At 45.8% G+C, this 14,227-nt stretch overlaps 1 protein-coding gene across 2 annotated transcripts in view; it reads right to left on the bottom strand.

Moving 5' to 3' along the window:
* MGAT5B (alpha-1,6-mannosylglycoprotein 6-beta-N-acetylglucosaminyltransferase B) overlaps positions 1-14,227 on the bottom strand; it is a 182,445-nt gene that overhangs the window by 102,099 nt on the left and 66,119 nt on the right. For both annotated transcript variants that reach the window (XM_075119315.1, XM_075119316.1), the window contains exon 3: positions 12,423-12,567. In XM_075119315.1, coding sequence (XP_074975416.1) covers positions 12,423-12,567 — 145 coding nt within the window. The remainder of the gene's footprint in view (positions 1-12,422; positions 12,568-14,227) is intronic.

Below are 14,227 nucleotides of genomic sequence, written 5' to 3'. Positions count from 1 at the left end.
AATCTCTCCAGCCTCCATTCATTTGCTTCTACTTCACTCGGCCTTTGGCTTCCTTTGCCAGTTACATATTTTATATACATGTGGAATCTAGTGGCTGGAACCCATGAGACCAGATCTGACCCATGTGACACACCAGGGGAGGGTAGATTCAGGGAAGAGGGAAGGGATTCCAGTTGGAAACAGCACTGGTTTATACATACGGGAGGAAGGCAGAGAATTATCCCCTCCCTAAACTATCTCCTGGATTGCTATGATCTATAGCTCCCCAGCCTGGGGACGCCCCACTCTCTGTCTTCCACACAGTACATTTTAGTGTGGCTTGCATGATTATTTGCTAACTGCACTACAAGGCATTATCTCTGCCTCCGCCGGCAGCTTTGAGACATTTCTGTGGCTTTCTTCTGCCTCCCCTCCATGCTGGACATTTCACAAATCAGAGTCCAGCACTGGTCTCCAGTTTGTTAGCCGGGTGATGATGCTCAGACATCCAGGTGGGGCTGTCACGCTAAAGTGGTCTGAAATCAGAGGTATCTTATTGCTGACTGAAGGTTCGTTGGTGCCTGAGTCTCCTCTGACACTGGTGTAAATCAGAAGTGACACCACTGCACTCAAAGGAGTTATAGTGAGAGAAGATACTCAGGACACTGGTATCCCATCACCCCAAGGCTTTCTATTCCCCTTATAAAGAAAAGGAGTACTTGTGGCACCTTAGAGACTAACCAATTTATTTGAGCATAAGCTTTCGTGAGCTACAGCTCACTTCCATCGGATGCATTCCCCTTATCTGACTTTTCCCCCCATTTCCCTGGTGCTCTCCTGACCCACTGCCTGCAGTTCAAACCTCCTGAGCCCAATGGGGTTTCTGCTCTGGGCCAGGGCCAGAGGAGGAGAATTCCTTGCCCAGCTTAGTTTGCAAACAACAGTTCTTCACTGGAAGGCAGCTTGGAGGTGTTCGTTTGTAAATTATCTGGGAAAATGTGACAAGCCCTGGCTCCAAAGGGCCAGAGTTGGCGCTTTGCCATGAAATGCTAATGTGTAGAGAGACCTAATTCACGCAGCCTTGTGATAAATGGGCTCCCGGCGCACTGACACGTAGGGCTGAAAGCAAACAAAAATATAACCAGCGAGGGAGGACTATTAAGGAATTAGCCTGAGCAAACTGCATTGGAGGGGATGACCAGGAAGGCTGGGTTCTGCAGCAACAATGGGAATAAGGGGAACCCAGGCATGGGTGGACAAATGATACTAATTCAACAAGATGAGCGCAAGTAAAGCCCAGATACCAGAATGACAGGTACCTTAGCGCAAGTCAGCCTGGTCTAATGTCTAGGGCATTAGACTGGGACTTGAGAGACCTGAATTCTATTCCAGACTCTGCTGTTAACTTGCTATGTGACCTTGGACTGCTCCCTTCCCCTCTTGGTGCCTGTTTCTCCTTCCAGCCTTTCCCTGTCTTGTCTATTTAGACTCTGAGCTCCTCAGGGTAGGACCATCTCTTATGATGAGTATGGGCAGTGCCCAGCACAGTGAGGTTCTGATCTGGGTTGGGGGCCTGTTAGTGCTACTGTAACACAAATGATTAGTGATCATATAAATACCTGTGCCAGTCACAGCCCTTCAGTCTCTCTAGGTAAAATGGGAATGAAATAACTATTTGTGCCTCCCCCAGGGCCTCAGTGTGATTCAACCCTTAGTACCCAGTAGTCAGAGGGAACAAGGAGGCTGAAACATGAGGTATCACCTTTCCTTTCCCTCCTTGAATGAGAGACTGATTTACCAACCATTCCTAGGGGAAATCTCCCAGCCCAGAGGCCAGGGATATCCTCAGCTTTGTCTCCTTTTTTCCATCCCCACCCCTGGGTGGGTAAGTGGAATTCCAGATGCTAGAATTCTGATACAGTATTTCCCCTAACTAGGTTGTCTCAAGCACCATCTAGCTAACTCTGGGCAGTGTTTCTGCTGGAGAATAAGTGATATAAAATGGAAATGACAGTGGGAGCTGAAGGGAAATGACTGGCTCCCATGTAACCTGAGCCACATACATGTTTTCTTTCTTCCTCTTGACAGAATAAGCCTATAGACCTATAGGGCAGGAAAGAGACGGGGGGAGAACACTCACTGCTGCATTTTCTAGTGTCTGGCTTTGAACATCAAGCGATTTATTTATTGATACATGTATTTATTTTTGCTGTTATGCTAATGCAGGCCCTGGACTGTGTGCGTTCAAACTAAAGAGAGGGTTACCAAAATAACACCACCACGAAACGTGGGCCGCAGCCCACACTTGCTAGCCAACTTCATGTCTTAAGACAGCAGCTAAAGGATTCCTGCCACCAACTGAGCACTGTTCTGCTCCACCTCCATTGGAAGACGTTGAGTATGATTCTTCTCCACCTTTATCTTCAAGCAATTTTTGTCAGACCCTCCAACAGTCACTTAAGACAAGCTTCACTTAACGTGGTAGTTTACACAGCCCCTTTTCATTTGGGGATCACTATGCACGTTATAGCTCTTAAATGAACCACATGAAACCACCAAATGTAAATTACAGATGGGAAAACTGAGGCAGGGATTGGCCCATCCCAGTCACATATCAAGCTAGTGCCAGAACCAGGAGTAGAATATAGCAGCTCTGACTCACCAGCCCCATCATCTGAGGACCACAAAGCACTTTGCAACCATCAGAGAATCCACATAACACCATAGGGAGGTAAACTTGGGTGTAGCCAAGATATAGAGGGATATGCCCAAGGTCACACTCCAATTTAGGGCCAGAGCCCTGAATAGAACCCATTCTTGAGTCCTGCTTTAAAATGCTTTTTCACATTGCTTCACCCCGGTGCAGAAACAAGACCCTGAGGTAGCTGGAAATGATGATCAAGGCTTAGACATATATCGGGGAGAAGTAGCATCTGGCAGCATTGTCTCTAAAGCCAGACTATCAACGGCAACAATTTAGAAATTAATAGACCCAAGCTGGCAGGCAACTGGACACCCACTCAGTATCATTTTGTAAGACTTTAATTACAAGGGGAATCTGGAGTCATGTAACTATTACAGAAACAAATGCTTAAAGCGTGAGGAAATTAACTGAACTCTTGCAGTAATTAAGCCTCAAGATGAATCGTCATTAGCAAATAGTATCTTGCATGGGCCATCCATTGGGCGGGGGTGGTACCAAACAGTGATGTCCCCATATGCGCCATATCCAGAGGTGATGGTACAGCACTACCAGGCAATCAGCCTTCTTGACCTCATCTCCGTCACTTCCAAGGAGTCCCCATCCTCCGTGTGGCTCACAAAGCTGAATATAATTTCCAATGCAAGCTAATATTTCCCTCGCCCAGTAAATAAACTCTCTAGGATGCTTCCATAAGAAGTTTTAATTTTGCTTCCCTCTGGTGATTTACGAGGGTTGCATTCAATTAACAAGGGTATTGAATTTTCTGCACTTGGCCAGCACACTTACTTGCAGTTGTTGTTTTATTATGAAATCCATTGCTTACCTTTTATCTCTCTTTCTCCGACACACACAGACACACACTTTTTTTTTTGGCAAGGGAAAATAAAGACAGCCATAAAAGATGGGAGGAGACTTAGATGGACACAGAGTTTCACAAGATACAGGATAGAAGCCAAACTCCTGAGGCGGTGCACTCAGAGAGATCAGAAAGGGGATAGAGATGCAGCTAGCCCTGTACCTGTGATAGCCATTAAAAACTTTTCCCATAAAAGAGCCTATGGTAATTTTCAACAGAGTAGAGCTGTTCGCCTTGACGTCCTAGTAGAATTCCAGTGCAGGTAATTAATTACATTCTGTTCACTTAAATTCCCCTCGCAGTTTCTTCTGGAAAAGCCAGTCTTCCCACCCAAGAAACCCGGGTTGTGAAGTGTGGCTAGATATTCCATAAAGCATCTGGAGGTCACATTCTCATTCTTCTCCATGAAGGTGCTCTATAAATCTGAGGCTTTGTTATCTGAATTGGGATCCGGTTTCAAGTAGCTGAGAGCATTGTAAAAAGCAATGTTGATACAGTGGGATTGTGTGTTGCTGTTGTTCCCAGTTTTACAGCACTGGCTGAGAAATTGATGTGTCGGTATCGTTAACCAGAAATGCTAAAAAAAAAAAAAAGCCCTTTGAAGTTAATACAATTTAATTGTATAGTCTTTAACTGATACCTGAAAGATCAGTCAGTGGCGCTCACGGGGACAAGCAGCAGGCTAGAAAGGAAAGATTGCCTAGTGGTAACAGCACTAGCCATGGCTTGGGAGACAGGGTTCAAGTCCCAGCTCTGCCACAGACTTCCTGGGCAAGTCATTTAGGGAAACTGAGGCACAGGGAAACTATCTGTAAAATGGGGCTACTAGCACTCCCCTGCATCACAGGAGTGTTGTGAGGGTAAATAAATTAAAACTTGTGAGGTGCTTTGTTACTTTGTAAGTACTGAAAGACAGATTAAGTGCACCAGGAAGTTTGCAGAGTGCTGAGATGGACTGTGTTTGAACAAAGAAAACTTGCCCATCAGAACATGCCTATAGAAGTGATAGGGCTGCAGAGAACTTCCTCACCCACTGGCTAAACTAATCCCAGCCAATCCCAGATGTACCGCCTACTCTTTCCATGGGTGATGTTTTGGGAAGGATAAACGAAGGGAATTAAAAATCTTGGCATGTATAGCAGGTCCATATTCCCCTTTCAAAGCTGTCCTCAAGCATTTAAAAGACAAATACTAATGTGGCCACCGATGCTTGGGGAAAGCTGGCGGAGGCCTGAACGGAATGGAGAAGTGTAATCAGGAAGGAACTGGCCATCTCTGAAGAGAGCAGAGTTGGGAATCTCAGACTGAAAAAGGGTTGATTATGAGGACTCAAGCAAACTGGTCTCCCTTGCCCACCGCGATAACACTGTCTGATTCAGCAGAGAAAGGGGACAACTGAGAGAAGTCAGAGAGATGAGTCTGCATGGAACTATTTTTAATCTTGCTCACAGCTGCTCCTGCTATTTTGGCAGCGGGTCCTGCGGGATCCCAGTCCCACAGCAGGATCTATATTAGTCCCGTGCAGGGCTCCACTGACAGGTCACAAGATACTCATCAGTAAAAAAAATGTGTAGCAGACAACAAGCTGCCCAAAACCACTGTGCCTTGTAATGAGAATAATACTTTTTGCTTCTCTTGGACCTTCATGAGAGGATCTCAGATTTCTGCACAAATATCAAACCCCACAAGACCTCTGAGAGTGAGGGAAGTATTCAGAAATACACGACTTCAGTAAAAAGACTATAGGTGTCTCAGAAATACTGAAGATTTTTTAAAGCTGAAGCAGAGCCGTTAATAGAACCCAGGAGTCCTGGCTCCTGCTTCCCTTCCCTAACCAGTAGGAAATACATTTGACTAGAATGCGGAGGGTGGGAGGAGAGGGACTTTCCCGTTTCTCTGGATCATCAGGTCCGCTCAGGGCAACCAAGTCAGGGGACCTGAAGGAGCTGCAAAGCTGAGAACTGCACAAAGTTTTGTAATTCTTATTGTATTTAACCCCTGTCCTGCTTCAGACCAGCAGGACTTACTAGGGATGGACCGCTCAGAGACTCTTCCCAGGGGGAACACAGAGACCCAAAACAAAGAGAGAGCTTTAAAAAAATCCCTAAGGCAGTAAGCTGACAGTGATGCAGGATTCATTTCCATAAGGACAGTTTGTCCCACGTGCTCAGCCTGAAGTCAACAATCTGGATTCAAAGAACAGACAATAATAGAAATGAGGGAACTATGTGGGCCCCAGGTATACTGGGATGTGATTGCACTGAGTCATTCTAGCTGGCCTGCTTCCCCGTGCAGGCTATTGTGTGTGATAGTGAAGTGTGATATGTTATCACACAGCCTCATAGTGTGTTAGGGGTGCCCATGGGATTAAGTATTTGTGCTTCAGTTAAATGTTTTATTTGTGATGGTTCCATACTTGTATTTCTAGATTATATTTCTGTGTTTGCATTCAGATTTGCTGTAATGCTTCGGCTCCTTGTGTCTATTTGTATTTGGGTTTGTTTTCCTGGCCCATTTGAAACTCCCATGGACACATTCATGGTGCCGTTACAATACAGGCTCTGGTTTTCCACCATCCAGGAACCCAAACAGTAGGAGAAGGTCAGATCTTCCATTATTCCAGTCTCATAAATGGTTCTCTGAGGCAGTGAAATGCCCACGGGAAAACGTAAAGGCAAAGGTCTATAACACAACAACAAATACGCACCCAGGGGAACACAACTAGACATGCCCAGTGTGCGTAGCCTGAGGATACATTGCTCATGGACATTAGAGAGTAGCCCTGTCAAGAGGTGCAAAGGAAAATGATGATGGGTAAAAGAATATCAGACCGGTAAGGAGTATGACTGGCTGGTTGGGTGACCTTAGGGAAGCATATATTCTAAACATACTTAACAGAGCTGGTTGAAACTCAGAATTTCCATTCTGCAGGAAACTCTGACATTCAAATCAGAATGAAATTTTTAAAAAATCTAAAATTTCACACACAATGACATTTTTGAAAATGTCTCGTTTAAGGTCAATCAAAACATTCCACTTCAATAAAATCAAAGTGTTTCATTTCTATTTAAAATTTTTAAACATTTTTATACTTTCTATATAATAAAAAATAAATTTCAAAACAAAAAATCAAAACATTCCATTTAGACCTTATCAAAATGCAAGAGAGAAATCTGATCCTCAAGTGTCTGAACTGTGCCAGCATTCCAGTCTTTCTCTGACACCAACACAAAGTATCAGTGGCCATCTTGAAATGTTATCATTGTATTTATGAGCATCCATCCATTAGGAGCTTTCCAACAGAGGTCACCAAAAGGTCATCAGATTTCAACCACTCAACTGCCCTTTTAAACTTAAAATCTTGAAATCTGATACCTATGCATTATGGGTCTTAAATATGACCATCATAGGTCAACAAAAGGCCACCAGTCTTTCTAAGGGGACTGTGATTGTTCAAAAGCAATTTGAAGTGATCCCCTTAACGTTTTGCATGCTCTTTCCCAAGGGGCTCTAAATACAAGAAATATCCTTGAGTTGAAATGTGATATTTCTAACCTACATCATCAGGGCTAACAGTTTGCCAAAATGCTATTAATTTTTTCTCCTGGTTGTGAAGCCGCTGAGATGGAGATATGAAAGTCATCTGAAGTTACTGGTTCTATTCAGCTATTAGCCAAGAAAATCATCAAAGGTGAGCGAGCCTACCACATGTGCTGTCATGAATACTCATGTCCACCCCTAGAGTGGATTACTGTTGACACATGTGTATAGATGACAGGTAGTGCAGGTGGTTACACAACACTTTCCATTATATAGAGATATAAACTACATTTTTTTAAAACGTTAAAACAACATTACTTAGGTTGCTTAAGCCAAGAGCTAAAAAGTCAGGAAATGCCAGACTTAAGGTTCTCCATGCAACTTTCATTAGATCCCCCTTGTGTGTATGCATTATGATACAGTCTTTAATTACATAATCATCGACTACTTTTTTCCACCAACACAATGGTCATAGAAGTTTTTATAACAGGAAATATTAAGCAACCTTAACATAGTACTTCTACGCCCTCTATAACACAGATGTGTGTATTATCTTCATCTCCTGTTTCCAACATCAAGGTTGGGTAGGGCTGCCTTCTATTGGTTTCTTGTCTTAGGTACTTAGACTGCCAGCCACCTCCCATTTTACAGATGGGAAACTGAGGCAGAGAAAGGCTAAGCGACTTACTCAAGGAACTCTGTAGCAGAGCAGGGACTTGAACTCAAGTCTTCCTCATCCTAGGGCCCTAACCACCACACCATCCTTCCTCACAAATCTGCATATAGACATGTAAATATAAATACAGGGATAGGTGTGTGTCTAGCTGTGTCATAAGAAATTAAATGATTATGAGACTGCTCTGAAGGTTTAACCGACACCCGATTTGAGATATCTGCATTGTTCACGGGTAGCAAAGTCATAACAGACTGTTGGAGGTCATCCCTCCCAGGCCACAGCACACCACCATGTATTTTATTTGCTACACAATTTAGAGAAAAGTTACTTACGACTATGTCTACACGGCACGCTTCTTTCGGAGGCGTATTGGTATGTACTCGGGTAGCCCCCCTACCACAGAGTTAAGTAGCAGTGTAGACAGTGAGGAATGGCTCAGGCTAGTAGAGTACAGATATGCTTGAAGGGTGCGGGTACGTACCGAGTACATACCCTCCACAACTCTCTGCTTGTCCAAGCCGTACCTTCCCATTATGCTGCTACTTTTAGCAGAGTCGTGTCCCACTGCCTCTCTGCTTCTGGAACCTTCCCCCTGCACAGAGAAAGATTCCAGCAGTGGGGAAAGGCTCTGACAGGGACGGCAGTGGGCAAAGGCTCCAGCTGAGCCTTTCCCCACTGCCTTCCCCCTGCCAGGGCTTGTTCTTGCTGCAGTGAAAGGCTCTGGGAGAGGGAGCTGCTGAAGCCTTTCCCCACTGCCTCCTCCCTGCCAGAGCCTTTCACTGACCCGTGGAGCAGTGGACGCAGCCTGCTTTTCACTGCGGCATGTCGCTACGCGTACCCCGCACACCGCCATAAATGCGGTGTAGTGTAGACGTAGCCTCAGACATCTCTTTAGACGTTAACATTTTTACGAGTGCTCTTTCTTAAATGTGTATGTTCAGGTTGCTTTAGTCACCATTTCTGCAGGCCTTCGAGTGACAGAAAAAATTAGTATTAATAAATGTTGAAGGCCTTTCAAAATGATGTGAAATGTCTTTTGAGTAAATCATCATGTCACGATTTGAAGGTCTGATGGCATCTCTCGAGTTGTCAGTGTGAAAATGGATGCAGAATATGGATCACTGGGGAGCAGGGAATGCCAGCTCTGCAATGGGATGTAGCAAGTGTTGCTAGTCCTGGCAGTATGCGTATATTTAATTTAAAACCCATTTCTGTTCCAAGGGTGAATGGGACCAGCTGCGGACCTCAGACTAGAATAAATGTCAGTCTCTACATTTTTTTTTTCCTTCTTTGGGTGGGGGGATAGAGCCTGAAACTACAGAAGGATGGTCTCGTGGACAAGGCTCCAGGCAGAGACTCACGTGATCTGGGTTCAATATCTGACTCTACAGCAGACTCCTGTGTGGCCTTGAGTCCTTCAACTCTCTGTAAAACAGCGATAATAATGGAGTATCTCTAATGCCTATTTAGATTGTAATTTCTTCAGGGCAGGGACTGTCTGTAACTATGGGTTTGTACAGTGCCAATACGATTGCGTTTCTATCTTGGTTGAGACCTCTTGGAAATTACTGTAATACTGCTGCCACTATTACTAATTTTCTCATTTGGATTATAGGTGTATTGCTAGAGGGGAGAGGTTAGACGGCAGTTTTGGTGAACTGGTCAAAGGTGCAAAAAAAAAATGCAATTGATTCCATAGTGCCAGGGTTTATTTAATAGTCCAGTGGTTGATTCCAGAGTGGCAGAAATAAATGTGTTATATAGACATGTTGTATATGTGTGTATGTTTTCTCTCTTTCTCCATCAATATCCTCATACATGCTCATCTATCTATCTATATCTGCAGATCCAGATAGATCTCTTTTTAGTAACATTTAAGGTAGTGGGATTGTAATGAAAAGAACAGTTGAAAGGTATCAGTCTGTCATTGGGATTTGATGGGTGCCATTGGTCATGGCTGATTGCTGCCATTTCTCAAAGGGTTACTTCTTGCCTCTCTTCCTTGAAAGCCAGAAGGCGGCAGGAGGGGAGAGAGAGGAAAAGCCAGAGAGACTTTTAACCCAGAGGCAATAGCATCCAGGCAAAGCAGAGAAGGAAGAAGGGGGAAAAAAGCTGAGCAAACCTGAAATCTTCATAATACTCTGCCACTCAATTATTTGCTGCTAACTTAATCAAAGCTTAACTTCAAAGAAGTCAGCAGCCACATTTAGTGGGAACATGGCCTCAGTCTTATTTAAGAGCAGGGCTGGATTGTGGAACTGAAATGGAGCCAAGCACCAGGATCTTATGGGCCTCCTTACTCTTCCTAGTCTTAATAAGCTTTTAACCAGTTTGTTGTGAGCTCTGTGTGTGTATCTCCCTGGGAGGGGAAAGGCCAGGAAAGAGTGAGGAGAGATAACTCAGTGTTTCCACTGTAGGTGGGAAAAATAAGATAATGGTGAGGGAGGGTGAGTGGGCACCATGGCTTTAAACTCCACGTAGCTGGTGATAATCAGAGGCTTAGCTCCCTAAGGTGGCCTATGAGGAGCTGTATTACAGGCAGGGATTCAAATGTTTTCTGATTTCCTGTCTCCTCTCTTTCTTTCTCTCCTTTTCATCCCTACCCCGCCCCTTTCCAGGGCTCAGCAGCCTCTCTGAGGGCACATGGTCATGATTATTCATATTACCGCAAACGCCTAAAGGCAGAGTGAAGATCAGAACCCTGCTGTGCGAGGCACTGTACAAATACATCCTAAGAGGCAGTCTCTGCCCTGGAGAGCTCCCACTTTTAAAAGGGGTTAGTAAATAATGAATAGATATTTTAAGAAATGACTATTCAACAATTAGACGTTGTTACACAGTCCAAACGATTGACAGGTGGTTTATAATCCTGGCTTATATCTATTTATAATGTCTTCTGTCAACGTGCTTATAATGTTCTGTAACACATGCTACTCGCGTCTGGAGGTTGCTTGTAATATCTATTAATCTTTCTTAAATGAAAGTTTAATATCAAGGGTGACCTATTTAAGAATGTTTCATTCTTGCTTTTAAAATGTTAGTTTAAATTAGATGGGGGGAGCCTGATCCACAAAGCTGGGATCCGGAGGTGTTCCCCTCTAGGAGGGAGAATAATGGCTCAGTGACAGGGTGCTAGTTTAGGACTTGGGAGAACTGGGTTCAATTCCTTACTTTGCCACAGGTTTCCTAGGTGACCTTGGCCAAGTCACGTAGCCTCTTTGCATCTCGGTTGTAAGAGAGGCTAACAGTACCTAATTTATATGGCCCTCATCTCCACCTTTAATGGACTTATCCTCACAGCACCCCTGTGAGACACAGCCTTGCTATTATCCCCATCGTAGAGTTGGGGAACTGAGGCACAGGGAGGCTAAGTGATGAGCCCAAGGTCACACAGGAAGTCTGTGGCAGAGCACAGAATTTAATCCAGGTCTCTCAAGTCCTAAACTAGCCCCCTAACTCTGGGCCATCCTTCCTATTGTCCTACTTAATAGGAGTGTTGTGAGGATGAAGGCATTAAATGCACTCCACTACTACAGTGACAAGGGCCATAGAAGTATCATAGACAGGGAGTCTGTTCTGGGTTCAGCTCTAGTTTAAATAAAGGCGGGGGGGGGGTGTCACAAAATTCACAACAGTTTAATGGAATCCCAAACTGACTGAGAGACAGACAGACAGACAGAAAGACACACAGACAGAGTTCTAACAGTTTCACAGAACCCCAGACCACACGGGCTCTGCCATTGCTGCTTGCTGTTCCTGACACCATGCAGGGATGGCTTTCACGTGGATTCAATGGCACGCACAGAAAGCATGCAACCAAGGGTGAAAAAACAGGCACACATACACTTCTTCTGGTCCAGTGCGGAGGGGAGGCCCTAGGAGAAGGGGTTGGAAATCGAGCCCACCCTGCACTCACCCCACTGTGGCAGCTCCTGTCCCACAGGGCTGGGTCTGGCTTCCCGCTCCCGGCATTGCAAGCTGGCACGTGAGCGCACCGCGCCACTCAGGTTTGGCCTGGCTGCCCCTCCATCATGACAGACGGATGGCTGGGCCAAACTTGGGTGGTGCTGCAAGCCCATACACCAGGTCGCAATGCCTGGTGTGGGGAGTTGAACGCAACCTCATGAGACAGGAGTAACCCTGAGGGGGGAGTGTGAGGTGGGCTTGCTTTGCAGCCCTCCGGGAACCCCCTCCACACCAGGCTGGGATTAGGGCTGCAGAGCCAGGGGAGAGGGTGCTGATATGGAGGTCAGTGCTTTAGTATAGTGAACCCATTGAATCAGGAGGCTACATTCGTCCAGCACCAGGTAGTGGTAATGTCTCATTCACGTGGTTACATCCTGGGAGCAGTAGCTCTGCACCTGAGAAATTATTCCAGTTCGAGAGACTCAGGCAAGGAACACGCTTTTACTGGGGATGTGCTGAGCCTCCACAAAAGAACAGCAGCTCGGCTGATAGCAGCAGCATCCCCTAAGCTCTCATTGTCTGGATCCTGCAAAGTACTGAGCACGCCCCGCTCTCACGGACAGCAATGGCACTGGAGGGCACCCAGCATCTTGCAGGGATCAGACCTTTCAGTGTGGGATCTTCTCTTGTAAACGGAGCCGGGTGGGTTTGGAGGAAGGGGTACTTTGATCCCAAACGGCACCATTCCCGCTGCCACTGACCTGTCCGGAGAAAAACGTGCCTCCTCCCCTTTCCGGGAGTCAGTGCTATTCTCCAGCCTGGCTAGTACGTCCATCCTCTTCACCATCATCTCCAGCATGTCGCTCATCTTCCGCAGCACCCCTCTGGACTCCAGCACGCCCATCACTGCAGTCACACAAAGAGCAAGAAAGAGGCTAGAGCAGGGCTTGGGGCTCAGGGGAACATAGTCATTTGTTTTGTCAAGATGGGAAGGAGCGGGTCAGCAACGGTGAAAGTGATGGATTGTCAGCACTCGCCTGGGCCAGGGAGAGGGTGAGATGATGACATAAAAGCTTCCCTAAACATCCCTGCCCATGCATCTCAATCCTGGCCCACAGCAACCCTGGCTATTCCTAGTCTGGGACCCACAGCTCTGCCAGTCATGACTGCATTCCCCTACCCTCTTCTCTTCCATACCTAGGCTCTCCATCCACAGCCCTGCCAGTGTACTTCAATCCTGGCCCACAGCATCCCTGGCTATTGCAGCCCTGGGTTACAACACTAGAAATGCACCTCAGCAGTCAGATATCAGGTCTCCAAATCTGTACCATCCCACTGCTATTTGACTAGTGTGCACTGAAGGGCTATGGGGTTTTATAGATATAAGCCTGGATTCATATGTAATTTGGTCACAAGTACAATGAGTTTGGTGGTCTCAGTCTAGATGACGTGTATTCATCTTGCAAAGCCAGGACACAGCTCGACCTAATGGGCTGTCTTTACTCATGTGCACCAAGAGATGCTGTTTCCTAGAATAATCAAGCAGACGCGTGGAGGGCAGGGATGGAGGGGGCTGGAACTCAGGTTCTGCTTTGCTCAGGTGCGCCAGTCTCTACACAGAAATGCATCTGCCTCTTCCATGTAGCTGTTTGGAATTTTGACTTGGCAAAACCCCACTCAGAGGACAGGCAGACAGGTCCAGATGGGTCACCTTGGATGGAGCATTCCACCATACAGCCCTTGGCAAACTCCTAGAGATTGCTCCTTGTGCTTGGCTTAATACAGTATTGACATCAGTGAGTCCCAGGCGGTTTCAGCACCTCATAGAATCAGGCACACCTGGGACAGTCAGCTGGTGTCTCATGGAGGCAAGTTCTGTGGGAATGTTTATGATTGATATCTATTGCTCCTACTCTGGAATGATTTGAAGTATATTTTGTCAAACAAAAACAGCCCAAGGGTAAAATTTTCCCATGGACCTAAGTGACTTAGGGACCTAAATGCCATTTTCAAAAGTGACTTATGGCCAGATTCACAAAGGGATTTAGGCACCTGAAGAGGCATGCAGGCACCTAGTAGGATTTTCAAAAATGCCTAAGCAGGTTAAGGACCTAACTTCCAAGGGAAGTTTCCCAGTGGATCGAATGGGAGTTGGGGCCTACCTTGCCTAGGCATTTTTGAGCATCCTGCTAGGTTCCTATCTGCATCTTTAGACACCTAGGTACCTTTAAACATCTGGCCCTTAGGAGCTGATGTCCAAATCATATCCAATGGACTTAGGCTCCTAAGTCACTTTTGAACAGGAACATAAGAACATAAGAACACCCATACTGGGTCAGACCAAAGGTCCATCCCAGTATCCTGTCTTCCGACAGTGGTCAATGCCAGGTGCCCCAGAGGGAATGAACAGAACAGATAACCATCAAATGATCCATCCCCTGTGGTCTATTCCCCGCTTTTGGCAAACAGAGACTAGGGACACCATCCCTGCCCATCCTGGCTAATAGCCATTGATAGACCTATCCTCCATGAATTTATCTAGTTCTTTTTTGAACCCTGTTATAGT

Source organism: Caretta caretta, chromosome 14 (assembly GCF_965140235.1).
Source record: "Caretta caretta isolate rCarCar2 chromosome 14, rCarCar1.hap1, whole genome shotgun sequence".
Classification (NCBI taxonomy): Eukaryota; Metazoa; Chordata; order Testudines; family Cheloniidae; genus Caretta; species Caretta caretta.
This window is presented reverse-complemented; position numbering and strand designations above follow the sequence as displayed.